The sequence below is a fragment of the Silurus meridionalis genome, chromosome 1 (assembly GCF_014805685.1).
Source record: "Silurus meridionalis isolate SWU-2019-XX chromosome 1, ASM1480568v1, whole genome shotgun sequence".
In the NCBI taxonomy this organism is placed as follows: domain Eukaryota; kingdom Metazoa; phylum Chordata; class Actinopteri; order Siluriformes; family Siluridae; genus Silurus; species Silurus meridionalis.
In genome coordinates, this window is record NC_060884.1 from 17,134,846 (window position 1) to 17,153,454 (window position 18,609).

General features: G+C 39.0%; 1 protein-coding gene across 2 annotated transcripts; it reads left to right on the plus strand.

Moving 5' to 3' along the window:
• Window positions 1-7,032: 7,032 nt before the first annotated feature.
• padi2 (peptidyl arginine deiminase, type II) lies at window positions 7,033-18,609 on the plus strand. 2 transcript variants are annotated; one of them, XM_046845224.1, is made up of 16 exons: window positions 7,033-7,255; window positions 10,431-10,605; window positions 11,526-11,595; window positions 12,633-12,694; window positions 12,872-12,989; window positions 14,311-14,463; window positions 14,575-14,765; window positions 15,004-15,107; window positions 15,702-15,813; window positions 15,967-16,074; window positions 16,194-16,345; window positions 16,520-16,667; window positions 16,811-16,904; window positions 16,991-17,064; window positions 17,229-17,360; window positions 17,658-18,609. In XM_046845224.1, exons 1-16 carry the CDS (start codon window positions 7,098-7,100, stop codon window positions 17,889-17,891), a joined length of 2,085 nt encoding a protein of 694 aa, XP_046701180.1. In that variant the 5' UTR covers window positions 7,033-7,097; the 3' UTR covers window positions 17,892-18,609. The 2 variants fall into 2 exon arrangements, with proteins under 2 accessions (XP_046701180.1, XP_046701188.1); XM_046845232.1 differs by lacking the exon at window positions 7,033-7,255 and adding an exon at window positions 7,984-8,593.

The window sequence follows — 18,609 nt, forward strand, 5'->3', positions numbered from 1 at the left end:
TTAAAGAAGTAGATGCCGAACTCACAAACATCCTGAACCATCTAGAGACGTACCAGTGCCATTTGGATCCCGCTACATGTGTGGAGTTTTGACATTGGACCTCCTGGAGTGTTTAAAGGCTCTGGCATGGAGAAGCTGATGCTGGATCTGTGGTGATCACAAATGCTGAGCTTATAAAACTCGGAGCTACTAACCATATAGACTGTTTAAGACTGCAGAAAGAACATTACTTATAATCTTATACTCCAGTAATCATGTTAGTTCTCACTCTCCAGTGTTCTGTATTGTTGAAAGATTTATGATCAAACTCTTGATGTCACCCAGATGAGGATGGGTTTCCCTTTTGAGTCTGGTTCCTCTCAAGGTTTCTTCCTCATAACATCTAAGGGAGTTTTTCCTTGCCACAGTCGCCACGGCTGCTCATCAGGGACAAATGCACACCATTCACCATCACTGTTGATTTGTGTAAAGCTGCTTTGAGACAATGTCTGTTGTGAAAAGCGCTATACAAATAAACTTGACTTGACTTGACTTGATGGGCGATTTTACGTTTTATTACACCGATATCCATCATATTTAATGAAAATCGTTTGCGTAAATCGTATGTGACCTTTTGCTAAAATGAAAATTGAATGACCAAAAGGTACACGGACAACATTGATGCACACATTCTGTTTTAGCTTCGGGGCACCTTCAAAACAAGGTCATGTTAAAGGTTATGTCAAAACAACAACAAAAAACTTTGTTTAAAGCAGGGGTCACCAACGTGGTGCCCACGGGCACCAGGTCGCCCGCAAGGACCACATGAGTCGCCCGCGAGCCTTTTCTAAAAATATCTGTTTCCTACCTTGTTAAAACATTGTTGATAATTATTGTGAGAAATCATTAACATGATCAGTGTCTTCACATAGATCAGGGGTGTCAAACTCTGTGTCAAATCTGGCCCGCGAGATGATTTTATATAGATCTATTATTGTTATTAATGGCCCGGCGCTGATAACACTAACTACAGATCCCATAATGCAGCGCTTCAGCTGCCTTACCGAACGCTAGACTACCTGGGAACATTCCAGCGTCAATCAAGTCGAGCTTCTGTTGATGTATTTAACCCTATTGAACAGTTATTGTGAAACAGCGCCTCACAGTGGCGAAGAGAAAAGTGGATTCTAAAAACAGAGCCTTTCAAAACCGATGGGATTCTGAGTCTATGTTTACTGACACTGCTGGTAAACACGTGTGTCTTATTTGTGGAGCGAATGTGGTTGTAATTAAGGAATTAAATCTGAGACGGAACTACGAGACAAAACATCAGGAGAAGCTGAAAAACCTGAATGCAGAGCAGAAGATACAGAAAGTAGAAGAGTTAAAGAAGAATCTGACATTTCAGCAGATGTTTTTCACCAGAGCAAAATGACAAAGTGAAGCTGGTGTGAAAACAGAGGAGAAATCAGAGTCCCATCAGCCGGTTATTTACTGAGGGAGAGTTTCTGAAGAGCTGCATGATGAAGCTGTGAGACGTCTGGTGTTTGACAGGAGATATTTTTATGGAGAACAAAATATTTTAAGTTATTTAAAGTTTAAGTTTATTTATTCTGGAATAATATTCCTTTCTGTTTTTATTCATATTTATGTTCAAAAAACATTGTTTTAGTCTGTTCAATAAATGTTTATCCTGTTCGGCCCACAACCTAAAGTGTGCTTTGAGTTTTGGCCCCCTGTGCAGTTGAGTTTGACTCCCCTGGTGTAGATGAATATCATTAATTATTAATAATAACATATAATTAAAGGTAAATTGAGCAAATTTGTTATTTTAGAAGTGTGTATCAAACTGGTAGCCCTTCACATTAGTCGGTACCCAAGAAGTAGCTCTCGGTGTCAAAAAGGTTGGTGACCCCTGTCTTAAAGACATTGTGTTTATTATGTGACACTGAGTTAATCAACTTGAGACCACTTTCCAAATCAGGTTTCTCAAAAAATAAAAAAAAGTGATATTATTTATTACTTACGTAAATTTGTTCTTGTTGGCAAAATTCATTAACATCTAAATGTTTTTGAATGAGTCATTATAGTTAGTAGCTATAAATACTGTATATTGACAAACAATGCAGGAAGTGTGCACATTGTGTAATTTAACAGAGAGCTCACCCTTAATGCATGGCTTCTGGTTTGCCAGTACAAAAAATGAGGATACATAAAGGTCGTCTTGTAATACTATTCGCCTGGTTACTTAAAAGGGACCATCCTATCACAATCAGACATAAGATGTTTCCTAGGTGTTGCAGGAAGAAGAATGGTGGAATCCCCAGACAAAGCAGGAGAGCCCTCTGCTCCTGACCTCTTGTGAAAAATTACAAATTGCTTTGAAATAAATAAAAGAATTCAAAGATTTAATGTTAAGTTGTAATTATGGATATACCATCAGAATCCCCATATTTATTTATTTGTATCATACAGGAATACAGGAACACTAGGCATGAGTTGAGAATACATGGGTGGGTTGCCATACATGCACACATTCATACAATTATTTACAACTACCTGCAATTTATCTTGGCCAGTCAACTACTGAAATATTCTTGGGAAACCAAAGAACCAAGAAAAATGTACGAGGTTGTATCAAAATGTTTCGAGACTAGTTTTGTAACACGCCAACAGATGGCAGCTCAAGGCTGCACGCACAGTCACAGGGAGCACCAACCTTCATAAGTCAGTGTGCCAAAAGACAAAAGTTACATTATCAAGAGATACTGCGGTTGATCTAAACAATGTTCAGAAGGTTATTACGGCATCTATTAAATAATACTAATAATAAAAGGCAAATCAGTTTAAAAAGTTTATCAGACCATGTATTCTGCCATAACGATTCCAAACAGTTCTAGACAGCGCAGTACAGAAGGCTTACGTAGTGCTGCTTAGAAGATCCGAGACCATGTTTATTAAAAGAAAAGCGAAAGAACCCAAAGTTCGCACCAGAACACAGTTCGTAGAAGCGTCGTTAGATGTGTCGTGTCTCATCTCCAAAAGTCCAGGCAATCCTCATGCGGCGTGTTGCTGCCGAATTCATCCCCAGGATGCTGACCCATTAACAGAAGACATCACGTCGAAGTCTGCCAAGAAATCTGTCAGCGTGCCGTGGATGAGCCACCCATGTTGAGGATCCTTAACAGTGACAAAATATGGTTGTAGGGGTATGACCATGAGACGAAGCAACAGTCTTTACAGTGGAGGAGCTCATTGTCTCAACAACTGAAAAAAGTGAGCCAGGTCCACAGTTGGACTAAGTGCATGCTCATCTTCTTTTTCGACATTCGCAATAAGAATTCATCCCCAGGGCCCAAACCACCAATAGCAAGTTCTTCTGCCAGGTTTTAAGGCGTCTGAGGGAGGACATTTGGTGAAAAAGACAGTGCTAGAACAGAGCCAGTTGCAACAGTGGCAAGAGACAACATGAATGCGCACTAGAGCACATTGTGTTACAAAATAAACAATAATCAATAAGACATTGTAAAAACCTTTATCTGTTGTTTATTTAGTACCTGAGAATACAATTACTTAGCCAAAGATTTATACAGTGTCTCCCAAAGGCTGTATTCACTCTCTGACTAAAGAGGGCTTATCTTCTCTTTGTTTAGCTTGTTTTTAACAGCGCCTATGCATAAGCCACAAAAAGAAAATGAGGATTAAATAACTTGCTAACTTTTTTTTTTATCTGCTTCTATAAACAAATGTATATGTAAATCTAATAGTGCCTCAGAGGACACAATAGTCAAATAATACTGGCAGTAGTCAAACTGTAGACATCATAGACAAATATACACGGCAGATTTTAAGATTTGACATTTTTTAACTGACACTAAGGTATATGGAAGTGTATGAGTAGCTTATTTTGTGTAGATTCTTGAAATCTTGCTCTAGTAAAGATTAAAGTTTCATGGAGAGTAGACTGGAAGTATGGATACAAGTATAGTTTTAAATTTTTTTTTTTTTTTAATGCCTAGCAGATAAATCCAGATTGTTAGGCTAATGTGAAAAAGCAAAAAAAAACTGTTCAGGTTATCAGAAAACATCAAGTCCATGAAACAATCAAGATTACAACCAAAATAACTTGGAAGTAATAATAAACTTAAAAATAAGTTTTGTAAATTTAGTAAGTTCAGTGTGTATGGCATGGAACCCAAGCTGTGGTCAAAAAAAGAAATGAGCTGGGGTCCAGAACTGTTCATCTGGACCATATTTCTCAGTGGAGACGTTTAATCAGCTGTTTCTGCAATGAAAATGGAGTAAAATCATCAGGTTTTCAGGTTACCTTTAGATGCTAATGGAATATGGAGGAATAGTGGGTGAGATGTCTGTAGATATGGGTTCAGATTCAGGGTTTCAGACAAGGAAAGAGAAGGTTGTATCAAGGCAGCTGAAGATTATATATGTGTCTTAATTTATTTGTTTTAGAATAAAGTTGACGTCCATTTCTTGGATATTTTTGCTTCAGACCACCAGAGGGCGCCTCTTGTTGTAGCTCTGTCTGACTATTTCCCTTAAGGCCTCCAGAACACACACTTGTGTACACGTCGAATTTCTTTTTTGTTTGTTTTGTTGTTGTTGTCACTTCCATTTTTTTGGCACTATTTGTTTTACTCATTAGTCACATTAAGCTTTTTCTTTTTTTTTAAAGAGGTTGTTTGTTGAGGCATTATTGATCTTAGCAAACAAAATATGTGATTTTTCCTGTGTCTTGTGCCATGTAGTTTTTTTTATATATATTTGTTCCAGTTAACTAAACTTTTTCTAGCCTTTGCTTAGCCTTTGTATCTCCTCAGTGTTTTGATATTTCTTGTTCTTGTAAATCTATTGATCTACTTTGTGACAGAACGCATCAATGAAGACATGATGGTCAGAACTGTATTTGGCAAAGTTTCTCCATTTCCTTATGCAGATCCGAGTCTTGCTGTCCAAATCACTCGATGACTTGGACAAGCATATTCGATCGTGGCAAGTTCCAAGTTTTGCTCAAACATGTCATGGCCACCCATCGTCCCTGCCCTGCTAAGGATGCTTCTTTGCCTTCCTAGCCAGCATTTTCCCATGCACCCTTCCCTGTCCCACAGCCTCCCTTCATCTGCTGATTTTACAAGCCTTGGGGCATTTGTTCTTTCTAATATTGTATTTCTTGTTCTTGGAAATAAAGGTCTGTATTTGTATCTGCTTTCCACTCTCATGCCTCTACATTGTGAAAAAAAGGCTGGATTTTTTTAACCTTTCTCTCTTTAATGATCTGAGCCACTTGTTCTAGACAATGATGCTGACAAATGGTGCTTTCTGACACCTGTTTTCTTTACTGAACCCTGATGTCCATAGCTGGTGGGTAATTGGGGTTTGTGTTCAGGTTGAGCAATGGGATAAGGTAGGGCAAATTTTAGAATTGGTCTGTGACTGATTTTCAGTGTCATAGTTCTGCATGGCCAGAGGATGAAGGTCCTAATGGACAAGAGGTGGTCATCCATTTTTCCTTTTCTCGAATGTAAACAAGATTCTATACACCGAACACAATTTCAGGTGTACATTTTATGAATATATTTTGTGGAACATAGTTGCTCAATGGCTACCAGGGATTGGTTGAGTGCATAATAAGCAACACATTGTTAAATGCCCCTTTGTTCTTTGCAAAGAGAGAAACCTGCCGGGTGGCAGATGATTAAAGACTAATGTACCCCTGGTGTACTCCTCAATGGCTTGTTGTTTATGAAGAGTGGGTTGAATTTGAAAGCAGCTTGATCGCACAGTCATAGGGGCAATATGTGGGTGGACAAACTGGCTTTGTTTTTGCTAAAGACTTCCTGCCTCCTGAAGAGTTTTTTTTATGGAATATTGCATGGTTTGATCTTCCACTATAGTGAATAGTACAATCAAATGCACAGTCACTGTCTGTGCTATTTTTTAGATACATTCGATGAACTGATTGTAGAAGTTCTGCTAGCCTCCCTAAAACTACAGTATATGACTGTGGCCCACTGTAGTGCCTTGTTAATGAAAAAGCTAAATAAATATATGATCTGCTGCTCAGAAATCTTTAGATCCTAGAAATGATACGCAGGAAGAAAAAAATGAACAGCTATGAGAAAGGCAAGTCCATGTTCGAGAACTTAAAGCTGAAGGGTAGCCTCAGGCTTTCTCTTTGCATGCTTTAGATGTCTCGACATGTTGATAATTCACTTCTTTAGCATTTGCATGCTTTGTTGGAGAAAAAAAATACATAAATGTATTCTTACAAATTTTCTTCATTATAATAACGGAGAAATAACCAGAGGTTATCAGAGGTCTTAATAAGACTAATAAAAAAGTTTAGTTGCAATGACTGAGTATGAAACAGCCATACATTACGTTATAGTCTCAAAATTACTTTTTTGATGTCACAGATTCAACAAAGCTCTACAACTGCCAGCAAAGTGCCCCTAAAGAGTCAGCAGTTTTCCTTTTATTCTGTAGACAAAAAAATAAATAAATAAATAAATAAAACAGACAAAAACTTTGAAGAAACTCTCCATGCATTGAATTCTCATTTTACTGTAATGGAATATTTTTGCCCTATTTCGCCTCTATCTATCTATCTATCTATCTATCTATCTATCTATCTATCTATCTATCTATCTATCTATCTATCTATCTATCTATATAAATGCTATAAATGTAATGCATAATTTATAAATCTGTTTATATAATTTATACTGGGACCCAATGTAATATACTTACATAATTTATACTTGGATGCCATGACTGTAATAAATCATCAATCATGATTGTACATGTTTTAATAGTTTAATTGCCGGATCACTCAGGTCACAAAAAGTTTATGAATCCCTGACCTACTGGATTTCATTACAACTGTTTATGTGACCTAAATATTTAACTTATTTAATAATAGCCTATTCATCTTTTAAAATAGAAATGTAACTTAGCATAAGGGTTAAATGAGGAACTGAGCATAACCTGAGGGACAGGTAAACACACGCCCAGGCTTTTGTATTCACTCCAGAAGACTCACATTACACACAACATCAAGATACCTGAGAGCAGATAAGAGTAAACGGGCACAAGGCACTATGGAGCAGCAAAAACGCATTACAACTCAGATCACATCCAAGAGAAAAATTCCTATAAATGCCACTAATGAGTTCCAGAGAACGTTTCGTCTTCAGATTAATGAGACATTGAAGGCTGTTTATGTTGCTGGGACCAAGCTGTGGGTGAACCTGAACAGGTATGTGTGTGTGTGGGGTGTGTGTTTTGAATGTGATAGAATAGGGTTTGATTAAAAAACAACACTTCCTTTTGAGAAATTTTTCTTGTGGTGATTTTGAATGTCAGTGAAAAGTCAGCACAAAGACAGTACGATGTGTGTGTGTGTGTGTGTAGGTGTGTGCATTTCTGCTCCACATCATAAATTATAATTTGCATGAAAACTGCTAAAAATTGCGATCTTCGTGCATGGACGATTCGAAAAGCAGACACTTTTTCCGAACATATAATAAACTACGCGTATTCACCCATAAGTCAGTTACCAGCCTATACAAGGAAGATAGACAGATCTAACATACAGTAATTGTCAAGTGTAAACGGCACCATCTAGTGGCCAATTTGTGTATTTATATCTGAGACATAAACAGCCAATGGGCGTGTCCCAAACTGATGTGTACTTCTGATTAGCTTTAACAAAAAACAGCTGAAGAAGAACGTACCACTTTGTACCATCTGGGGGTGGCTAAACCCATTTTTTATAACCTGGATCTTTTATCTAGCCAGGTAAACCGTGTAAATTTTATTCTCAAACATAAATATAGCCTTTTAATATTACTCATTTATATTCATTTTAAAGCCATTCTTTTAGGTGACATATCATAAAAGTTGCACCCACATCCAGAAATGGTACAGTCCTTCCCACCCCCCCCAAACTTCAACAGTATGTGTATGTGTGAAGTACAGCAATAAGAAGCTCATGGCGATAATAAATAAGAAGAATAAGATCTTATTTATTAAATAATTCATAGTTTAAGGCAAAAGGTTTGAAATTTGTAGAAATGATTTAAAATGTATTTACTGTATTTATTTTGAGTTCATTCGTAATATATATAATTATTTCGTTAATCTATCTGATACTGGAAATAGTGTGTGTGTGTGTGTGTGTGTGTGTGTGTGTGTGTGTGTGTGTGTGTGTGTGTGGTTTGAGGTTTGAGTCTGATTTCAGATCAAGTCCTTTCTCTCTCCCGTGGTGTGAAGTACAGAATTACAGGTTAAAGTGAGACACAGTCAGTCTCAGGGAAGCGGAATTGTACCTGCCTTGTCGACCAATAGGAGCCTGTGTGTGTGTGTGTGTGTGTGTGTGTGTGTGTGTGTGTGTGTGTGTGTGTGTGTGTGTGTGTGTGTGTGTGTGTGTGTGTGTGTGTAAAGAGAAAGCTCAGTATCTGAGTAAGTGCAGGTGGAGTGTAGGGACAGTAGAAGGTAGCAATATGACTTCCCCCCGAACTCTGCGCCTTCAGACTCACTGGATTACTCGCACACTGTTTGTGGTGGGAACGAAACTGAGAGTGAATGTAACAAGGTAACTATACGTTAGAAATACTTTATCTACACCTGTAATTCTTTATAAACCCGCTCTATTCCAAGGTGTAATCAAGACTTTATCGTTTCCTCCTCAGGGAACTTGCTCTGTTTTTCTGTACAGTTGTTTGGTTTCATTTTCTTGTTAAAAATCTGTAATTCGAACCAAAGTGAACACAGGAGATTTATGTACAATTACATCCTGATATTTCTCATAGCATTTCACTGATGTTCTGCTGAATTGATTTGTTCTAAAAGATATAGCATTTGTACTCTTTTTAGGTATATTTCTGTACCTTGATTTTTCTGTGTTTATTTATTCTCACTATGAAAACCCCAAAAACTCTTAACAAATATAACATACATAAGTATCTTTATTCGTTTATTGAGTGTATAGTTTACTCAGTGTATTAGTTTATTCTGTGTAGTTTAAATTGGTCACTTTCTGCTCACTTTCTTTCTATTTCAGTTCAATTCTTCTCAATCTGGACTGCATCATAGACTCATCTGAACCTTCAGATTGTCAGGTGTTTTGCAACTGCCCATGTAAATGAATAGTTTAGGACTCATTCCTATTCTTTCACTGATATGAGAATACTGAAGACCTTTTGTTGCTTGATTTAGAGCGTGGCACTGGTTAAAGAAAGCCTTCAGTTGCCTGCAGACTGAAAGCTATTGTTAGTGTTCCCCATCTGTAGTTAGTGGGCTGCTGCCACACTGCCTCTTTTCCCTGACACAAACAGGAGTTTGTTTTTGAAACACTGCTTTATTGCTACTGTAGGTCACTGGGCTTCCAAGGTTTTGATCTATAGAGTAATGGTGTTATAAAATTTGGAATTCGATTACTGATTATATAAAAAAAGAAGTGCTTCAAATGCTTTGAGTACTCACTGTTTTAATTCAATTCAATTCATTTTTATTTGTATAGCGCTTTTAACAATGAACATTGTCTCAAAGCAGCTTTACACAGATAATGTGGTGATTAAAAGTAAATATGTTCTTTGTAAGTAAGTTTGTCCCTAATGAGCAACTGTTGCAAGGAAAAACTCCCCAAGATGGCATAAGGAAGAAACCTTGAGAGGAACCAGACTCAAGAGGGAACCCATCCTCATCTGGGTTGCATCAAATGTCCATTTGAAGCAGATATACAATGTTGCGGGGTACAGTGATGATGATCAGAAGCGAACTGTATTCTGAGTCAGTGTTGGAGACTGTTGACATTAACTACAGTCCAATCCATCCTCAAATCGCCCGTTCTTACTCCGTACTTTTCTCTTCTCAAATATTCATCTGAACTTGTTCTCTTGTTGACTGTCAACAAAAGAGGTTGGCTTTGATATGGGCTATGTACACATTAAACTTTAGCTCTACATGTGACTGTTTTGTACATGGACTCTTGTGCTAAGCTTGCTTCATCTGAAATAGAAGAAGTGACTCAGACACAGACATTTCCTGTTCATACGCACCACATTCAAAAATGAGATCTAATCTGTTTTAAGTCTGAAGTCTTGATTGTATCGTTTTTAAGTAGTGTGCCATACAATACTGTTGCCAGACTGATGACTAACTTTTATTTTGTCAGTCCACAAACTAGATGATTTGTTATTTCTTGCAATTTCATTCACTGTGGAATTGCAACTTTTTCAAAGGGACTTTCGTGATTACTTAATGTAAAACCACTTGACCAGCCGAGGCTGTGTAATGCAAGCTCGTACAGTTGCTTCCCAGTTTAAGACAGAGTTGCAACAAAGTTCAAAGGAACTGACCTACTGTAAGTTCCTGTCAACTAAAAATTACGTGTGTTTGTTTTTCTTCTTTTTTTTTCCCTTTTTATATAGTTGTGCCCCATTAAACAGCAAGTTCTTCTCAGTGAAGTGCACCCCCAACGTGCAATGCCAGGTTTTGTCTCAGGTGCCGGGTGGAAATCCGCTCTTCTCCCCACAGCCGCTCAGCAAAAACTCTGTGCTCCTCGTTTCCATGGACACTGCCAGCTCGGAGCCCGATGATAGCAAGGTGAGCCAGTCATATAAACACACGCGTCCCTCAGGCTCCATTTATGATTTCGTTTTGAGTTGGGGATTTCCAGTGTATCAGCTGCAAATGCCTGCACAACAGAAGGCAGACACTGACACTGGCAGCTCGGGAAGGCAGCTCGGCTCCTGGATCAAAAACATTTGTCATTATATGACTATTTAGTTAAAGTGTACTTCAGTAAACTATTATGACTTCTTCAGTAAAGACAGTACAACCAATAGGAAATCTGTGTTACTTTGATGGTGACGAATGGAAGTCTGGAGCTACTAGTGATTTTAAAAGGTTCAGATTTCCTTATTATAAATATAGATATCTGAGGGGGGCTGCATGGTGACACAAGGGTCCCTAATTCAATCCCGTCTCAGGTTACTGCCTGTGCCTGTTGCATGGACTTGTTTAGTTCTTTTTGATGTAGGTTCTCTGGTTCTCCTCCCACCTCTCAATCTTGCCAGTAGGTAGCTTGGCTACAGCAAACTGTCTGGAGTTGTGAAGGAGCGTGTGAATTGTGCCCCGCAATTCACTTCTATCTTCTTCCAGTATGATGGAAGGGGCTAAACCTTGTGTTCCCGTCTCCAGTTCCACCAAGGCCTTGACCAAGATAAAGTGCTTACCGAAGATGAATAAATAACAAGAGAACCAAATAATTGTAAGCATTTGCAGTTGCTTTTATGCACTTGTTACTTTGAGTAGCTTGTGCATAATTTAGCGTCAGTAGGAGAACTATTACAGATGCGCAACAAGTTTCTGATTCATAATCAAGTGTCATGGCTACACATTTGTAATTTGTCAATAAGCCATGTTTTCCTAATGATTCAATCAAAAAGGGGAGAATTGACTTCCTACCAACAAAGATTCCTGATTGGAAATTATTCCTCTTTACATGATTACATATATTTCAGCTGTCTGTGAGGTTCTACGGGGCAAAATCAGAGCTGCTTGGAAATGCTGTGGTACATCTCACAGCTGTCGGTATGTTCCCGAGTTCACCTTATACACACAAACACATGCATGCACATACACGACCTCTGCTGCCTTAAATATACTGTACAACACAGCATTAAAGATACAATGAAAGTCAGTAGGAGTAAGACAGAGTACATGTGTGTGAATGAGAGGGAGGGCAGTGGAGTGGTGCAGTTGCAGCGAGAAGAGGAGAAGGTGGAGTTCAGGTACCTGGGATCAACAGTGCAAAGTAAATGTGCGTTAGAGAAGTGAAGAGAAGAGTGGAGGCAGGGTGGAGTGGGTGGAGAGGAGTGGCAGGAGTGATTTGTGATAGAAGAGTATCTCTAAGAGTGAAAGGGAAGTTTATCGGACTGTGGTGAGACCTGCAATGTTGTATGGATTAGAGACAGTGGCATTGAGAAAAAGACAGGAGGCGGAGCTGGGGGTAGCAGAGCTGAAGATGCTGAGGTTTTCGTTGGGAGTGACGACGATGGACAGGGTTAGAAATTAGTTTATTAGAGGGACAGCGCATGTAGGATGTTTTGGAGACAAGGTAAAGGAAGGAGAGATTGAGATGGTTTGGACATGTGCAGAGGAGGGACATGGGGTATATTGATAGGAGAATGCTGAGGATGAAGCCACCAGGAAGGAGGAAAAGTTGGTTTGAAAGAGGCAGATGTAAAGGAGATGGATGATCCGCTGTGGTGACCCCTAACGGGAGACGTGGAAAGAAAAAGAAGAAGAGGGAGAGGAAGAATACGAAAAATATTATTTTTTTTCTCGGACAATCTCAGGGTAAATTACCACTGTAGCTTGGAGTGTTAAGAGGCAGCATTAGGGCTTGAAACCACAATTTTCTAATCAGTAGCCAGAGTCTTAACCATTAACACATTACACCACTTTGGTTATTAATAGTTATTAATGGATGTGCCAACTTCCTGAAATAGATGTTAGTAAAAAAAAAAAAAATTAAATATTGCAATAGTCTGGTGATATTGGGATCCATATAAGGTCACAAAAAGAGAGGACACATTCTTACCAACTTACCTTTATTCCCTTTATAGAGATCTCCCTAGATGTGGATGCAGACCGAGATGGTATTGTTGAGAAGAACAATCCAAACAAGGTGGATATCTGTGTATTTGTCTGTGGTGCTATAGCTTCCTTAGAATGGAATTGAATTTCTTAGAAGTAATAAACACAAGTGAAGCAATAATTATTCAAGCATGTTTTCAGAGGTTCTTAATATTCTGGAGATAATCCTGTATTTGTTCTTTTATGCTTGGACTTCTTTTTATATAAGGCTTCATGGAAGTGGGGTCCTAATGGACACGGTGCCATTCTGCTCGTCAACTGTGACGCCGAAGCTTCCTACTACAAGAAAATAGACAATGAGAATGAGGAGATGGATAACGTCTCAGGTAAGCAAACCTACTGTAGGTCATCGAAGTCCATATACAGTGGAACCCGGTTATGTCGATGTCCTAGGGGGTCGCCAAAAAGCATCGAGGTAACCGATGATCGAGATAAACGAAAATCAAAATGGCGGCAATATATTAACGTGCTTGAAATGTCTTTATGTACATGATGTGCGTTAATAAATGAGATTGTGCATGCACGTGTTTTTGAAGGGTTTTTTTTACACAACAGCGTTGCCGCGATTTGTTTGATGAAGGCATGCTATAAAAATACATACAGTACATGTTTATCTGTCAGGAATCCACCTGCCACGCCCCCTTCGGCCCCCTTCGGCGTGTCAGGTGTTTCTCGGCCGCTTTCTCTGAAGCTCCCGATTTCCATTGCGCACATATGGTGCTCGTTTAGCATCATCACCAGCTCCTATTTAAACTTCCACACTCTCACTGCCCGTTATTGTTGGTATATGTTGGTTCACGGCGGTCGTTGTTATCGCGCATGCGTATCCCGGTACGTGCCTTCCCACCGGCACTCTCTCAGCGGCTGCGCTTTTCTTCCCAAAGCGCAACGCGGATTCCCCCCATCCTGCCGTTGTTAATTCTATGCTTTTGGATGGTCATCTCACGTTCCGTGCCGCCAAGCGCGGCTTTCGCCTCCCATTCATCGCATAACATTTAACAACAAAAGGCATATGTGCACTAACTAACAGCAGAGATTCACCAGTATACAATACAACACCTGTAGCAGCTGTAAGCCTTGATTTTTCCGCCACTTCCGCGAGTTCTTCTGCGGCTGCACCGAGATAACCGACGTTAAATGACAAATTTTTCCCCCCTTGTGCTTGAGATATCAGGGTTCGGCGACATAAAAAAAGTTGAGAATTTGGCGGTTCCACTTCAAAAACGTCGACTTAATAGGGTTGTCGAGATAACCGAGGGCGAGATAACCGGGTTCCACTGTATTTGAATTTGTTTATTATACAGAGCAATATATATGAAATCTAATTACATAAAATATACTGAAAAAAGAATCATAGGCACACCAAAAACATTGAGGAAGACAAATACCGAATGCAGTACATTTTGAGCGTTCTGCTAAAACGGTTGGGTTATTTAAACAGAGCTTGACCTTGCCTTTACAGAACACCTCTGTTTTTAATTTTACCAATGTTAAAAGCCTTTGTGTAAGATGATAAGGAAAACCTGAAGCAGTGTGCCAGTGATTTTAAAAGTGACCTGCTGATAAAAGTGGTACTTCATATATAATGACAAAATAGTACTCCTAATAATAACGATCCACACTGAAGGTTTTTCTTTCACATTCCAGATTTGAAGGACATGTCCAAGATCATCTTGCGTACCAACGGACCACCCGTGCTTCCGAAAGGCTATAAATTGAGCTTGCATATCTCTCAGACAGACGCTGAGAGAGTGAGGGTCTTCAGAAACAGGTCCACCAAGCAGACAGAGGCCTCTCTGAGTCAGTGACATTAGAAACATTCTTGTTGTAATCTTATTAATCATATATAATGTATACTTCTATCTATCATCAAAAGGTGTACATTGATCTGTTCTATTTACTTTATTCCAGGCAATATTATACTGGGTTTGTTTCAAAAGGAATATCCTTTAGTGCTGAATAAAAAGCAACTGGCTAATGAAGTCCCCTATCAAGGTGGAAAGTCTGAACTAGTGTTCTATGTCGAGGGCCTTCGCTTTCCAGATAATGACTTTGACGGACTACTTACGATCAACCTAAGTCTTTTAGAGCCTGTTGCTGAGGTCAGTCAAAAAACATTGTCCATATTTGAGTGGCTTTACTATAGCATGTGAAAGAATACTGAAAACCTAGATAGAAGTCTAGAATGGATGTCCTAATCACCTGTCTCATTACCTGCCCTGTTTATTTTTGCCCAAGGAATAGTGCCTTATTGTTAAGGTGGTTTCTCTCTCTCTCTCTCTCTCTCTCTCTCTCTCTCTCTCTCTCTTTCTCTTTCTCTCTCTCCTTTTTGTTTTTAAGGGTTTCCCAGAGACCCCGATTTTCACCGATAAGGTTGTGTTCCGTGTTGCACCTTGGATTATGACACCCAACACTCTCAAACCTTTGAAAGTCTATGTGTGCAAGTAAGCATAAATTGTTAATCTCTATCCAAACTATACAATACACATTTCTTTTCCTCACACGTCATCTTTAATCATTAAATAATAAAAAATTAAAAAAAGTCGAACTTGAGTAAATATCAGGACTCACACATGTGAAGAAGTGTTTTTTACTTTCATTTATATTGTCACTAGGAGTGGGTGAGATTGGTCAAGAGTTTTAGTAAAAGTGGGTGGGATTAGAAGAAAAGCCTTTTATTTGTCACAGCTACATTAGAGCACAGTGAAATTCTTTCTTCGCATATCCCTGATTGCTCGGAAGCTGGGGTCAGAGAGCAGGGGGGTCAGCCATGATACGGCGCCCCTGGAGCACAGAGGATTAAGGGCCTTGTTTAAGGGCCCAAGAGAGGCAGCTTGGCAATACATTGAAACCCCCACCTTCTGATCAGTAACCCAGCACCATAAACACTGAGCTACCACTCCCCCAGTCAAGATAGTTTGATCAGGAGTGTCGGAGGAAGTGGGTGAGATTGGTCTAGAGTTACTGTTAAAGTAAGTTAGATTAGCCAAGATTGGACAGTAACCGCTGTAAGAATCCTTCGTTTTATTCACCCACAGAACAGCCGATAACTTCAAGGTTCTGAGCGGCATAAAGCAACTGGTGCAAAAGGGTGGATACCAACTGCAGATATGCCCTATGTATAAAAACCGAGGAGATCGCTGGATGCAGGTTTGTGCTAATCAGCTGTTCATGTCACTGATCTCTGAACAATTAATTTAAATTTTTAAGTGTAAACTACTAAAGGTTTACTAAATATTAACAGGACGTGCGGCTTTGCTAGACTTTGCGAGTAGATTGAGTAATACCAGTGCTGTTCTGCAGGATGAGCTTGAGTTCGGCTATATTGATTCCCCCCACCACGGATTTCCTGTGGTCTTGGACTCTCCCCGGGATGGAGAACTCAAGGATTTCCCCTACAAGGACTTACTGGTATGAGTGACAATTTGCGCAAGCTGCGTTCTGTGCAGTTGTACTGATATCCGTTAAATCCTCTATTAGGAAGTCTAAGATTTAAAATTAAAATGTAAATACTAAAACATCTGTCTCAGGGTCCAGACTTTGGCTATGTTACCCGCCATCCTTTAAGAAAAGAGGTTAGCAGCTTGGATTCGTTTGGTAATTTGGAGGTAAGCCCTCCAGTCACTGTGAATGGGAAGAACTATCCACTGGGCCGGATCATCATTGGTGTGGCCTTTCCTACGTAAGTAATAAGTCAAGAACCTTAAATATGTTGCTAAATAGATATTAAACCTCATTTATAATGCTGGATACAAACACATGTATTTGTAAATTCTTTGTGGTCAATGTTATTCATGAAAATTAGGTTGTTTAGAAAAAAAAACTGCCTTGTAAATTTCCCAAATGGTCTGAGCAGCACAGAGAATGGACGCAACATGACAAAAGTGGTGCAGGACTTCTTGTGGGCTCAGAAGGTTCAGGAGCCCATTGCTCTCTACTCTGATTGGCTCTTTGTGGGTCATGTGGATGAGTTCATGAGCTTTGTTCCAGCTCCTGACAGAAAGGTAAATATTTGTCTATGACTTTGATGACATTTATTTACACATCAGATCCTTGTGTCTATGTGCTGACCTGCATTAAGTACTTATTTACAATGCTGCCTCTGCTAGCGCTGACTTTTCTTACTTGTACTTTTCTTGTTGTTCAGGGATTCCGACTGCTGCTGTCCAGCCCTGCAGCAGCATATAAAGTGTTCAGGACAGTGCAGAATAAAGGACATGGGGATGCTAAGATGTTTCCAGGTGATTGTCGGTTCTTTTTAAATTTTCCATAATGGCAATCATCTCCTGCAACATTAATGGAAGACAGTAATCATTTGTTTTCACAGGGACAGAGGAAGCGGTCAGCATTGATGAGATCTTAAGCGACAAAGGGTTTCAAGAAGAAAACAATTATGTCCAGGTGAGTGACCTCGTTCAGATATGCAGGTCTGCACGAACATAGAAGCTCTCAGGAGTTACAGATGTAACAGTAGTAAGTGTACTGCCTTTGATTATGCTTGTGGACTAAATTGAAATGTTGAAACATGGAAAACCTCTTTCTTTTTGCTTCTTCCCTCCACTCAGAGCTGCATAGACTGGAACAGGGATATACTAAAGAAAGAGCTTGCACTGGATGAAGAAGACATTATTGATTTACCAGTCCTGTTTAAATTGGTTCCTAAGGAGAAAAGAGCCGTGGCCTTTTACCCTGACATGGTATTGTTGATCCTTCACTGTGGTGACCTGAGAAAACTGTTTACTTGGCAGTTCTTTATATATATATATATATATATATATATAAGTTTTATATGCAGTTTTGAATATAACAGGATTTGTTTGTTTGCATTTCAATCAAATTTCAAGTCAGTTTATCCATAAAAGTGATCCAGAAGTTATCTATAAAAAGGGATAATTGCATTAAAGTATCACAGATATTTTGACAGCGTGTCTGATTTACAAAATAAACTGATTGAGCTTATATCTATTATTCATTACCTGCTATTTTGCTTGCAGGTGAACATGATAGTACTCGGGAAGGACCTTGGCATCCCTAAGCCTTTTGGGCCACAGGTGGATGGTAAATGTGCCCTAGAGACTGAGGTGTGCTCTCTGCTCAAGCCACTTGGCCTGAGCTGCAGCTTCATTGATGACTTTGCATCATACCACAAGCTTTTGGGGGAAGTCCACTGCGGCACAAACGTGCTCAGAGAACCTTTCACCTTTAAATGGTGGAACCTCGAGCTGTGAGAAAGTACAGAGCAGTTGAATAGAAAAAAACGTGCGAGTACGACACCAAGAACTGTTTTCATTTCACTTATTACAAACGTCGCTAAAGTATTTCCCAGTCATATCAACATTATTTCCTATAATTACCAGTCTTTTATTTAGCAAAAGTATAAAGGCTTCAAATGTTTTTGAAAGCAGGTGTTTAAAAAAAAAAAGGTTACCATTTGTGTAAAATACTTTAATTAGAGAATCTTTTGTATGCCTGATATGACATTTTTGATTCAAGGGTTTCTTATGTGACTGAAATAGGTTTATAAATAATAAGTAAAAACTGAGTTTAAAACCTTTTTGATAAATTGTGAAACAGTTCTTGGAGGAGCACTCGGATGTTTTGCACACCACTGCATTCCTGTTGCCTGCAAAAAATAAAAATAAAATAAATCACTTTTCAGTACAATCTCTTTAAGCAATTTAACAAACCCCTAAACTACATTACCCAAGAAACCAGGTTTACCTACTGCATTAAGCAACATGACTATCTAGCAATCGCTGTGCCTGGAAATCTGCGGTTTTTTTTGCACTCCTCCTGCATTGTTGTTTTGTACTGCTTGATTAATTATTACTATTGAGGCCTTATTAATGAGACCTTTTGAAATAAAATGATTGTGGTGTATTGATGAATAATACAGTGTAACCCAGCACGTTTTTACAGTGGAAAAAATAAAACTTCTGAGCATGC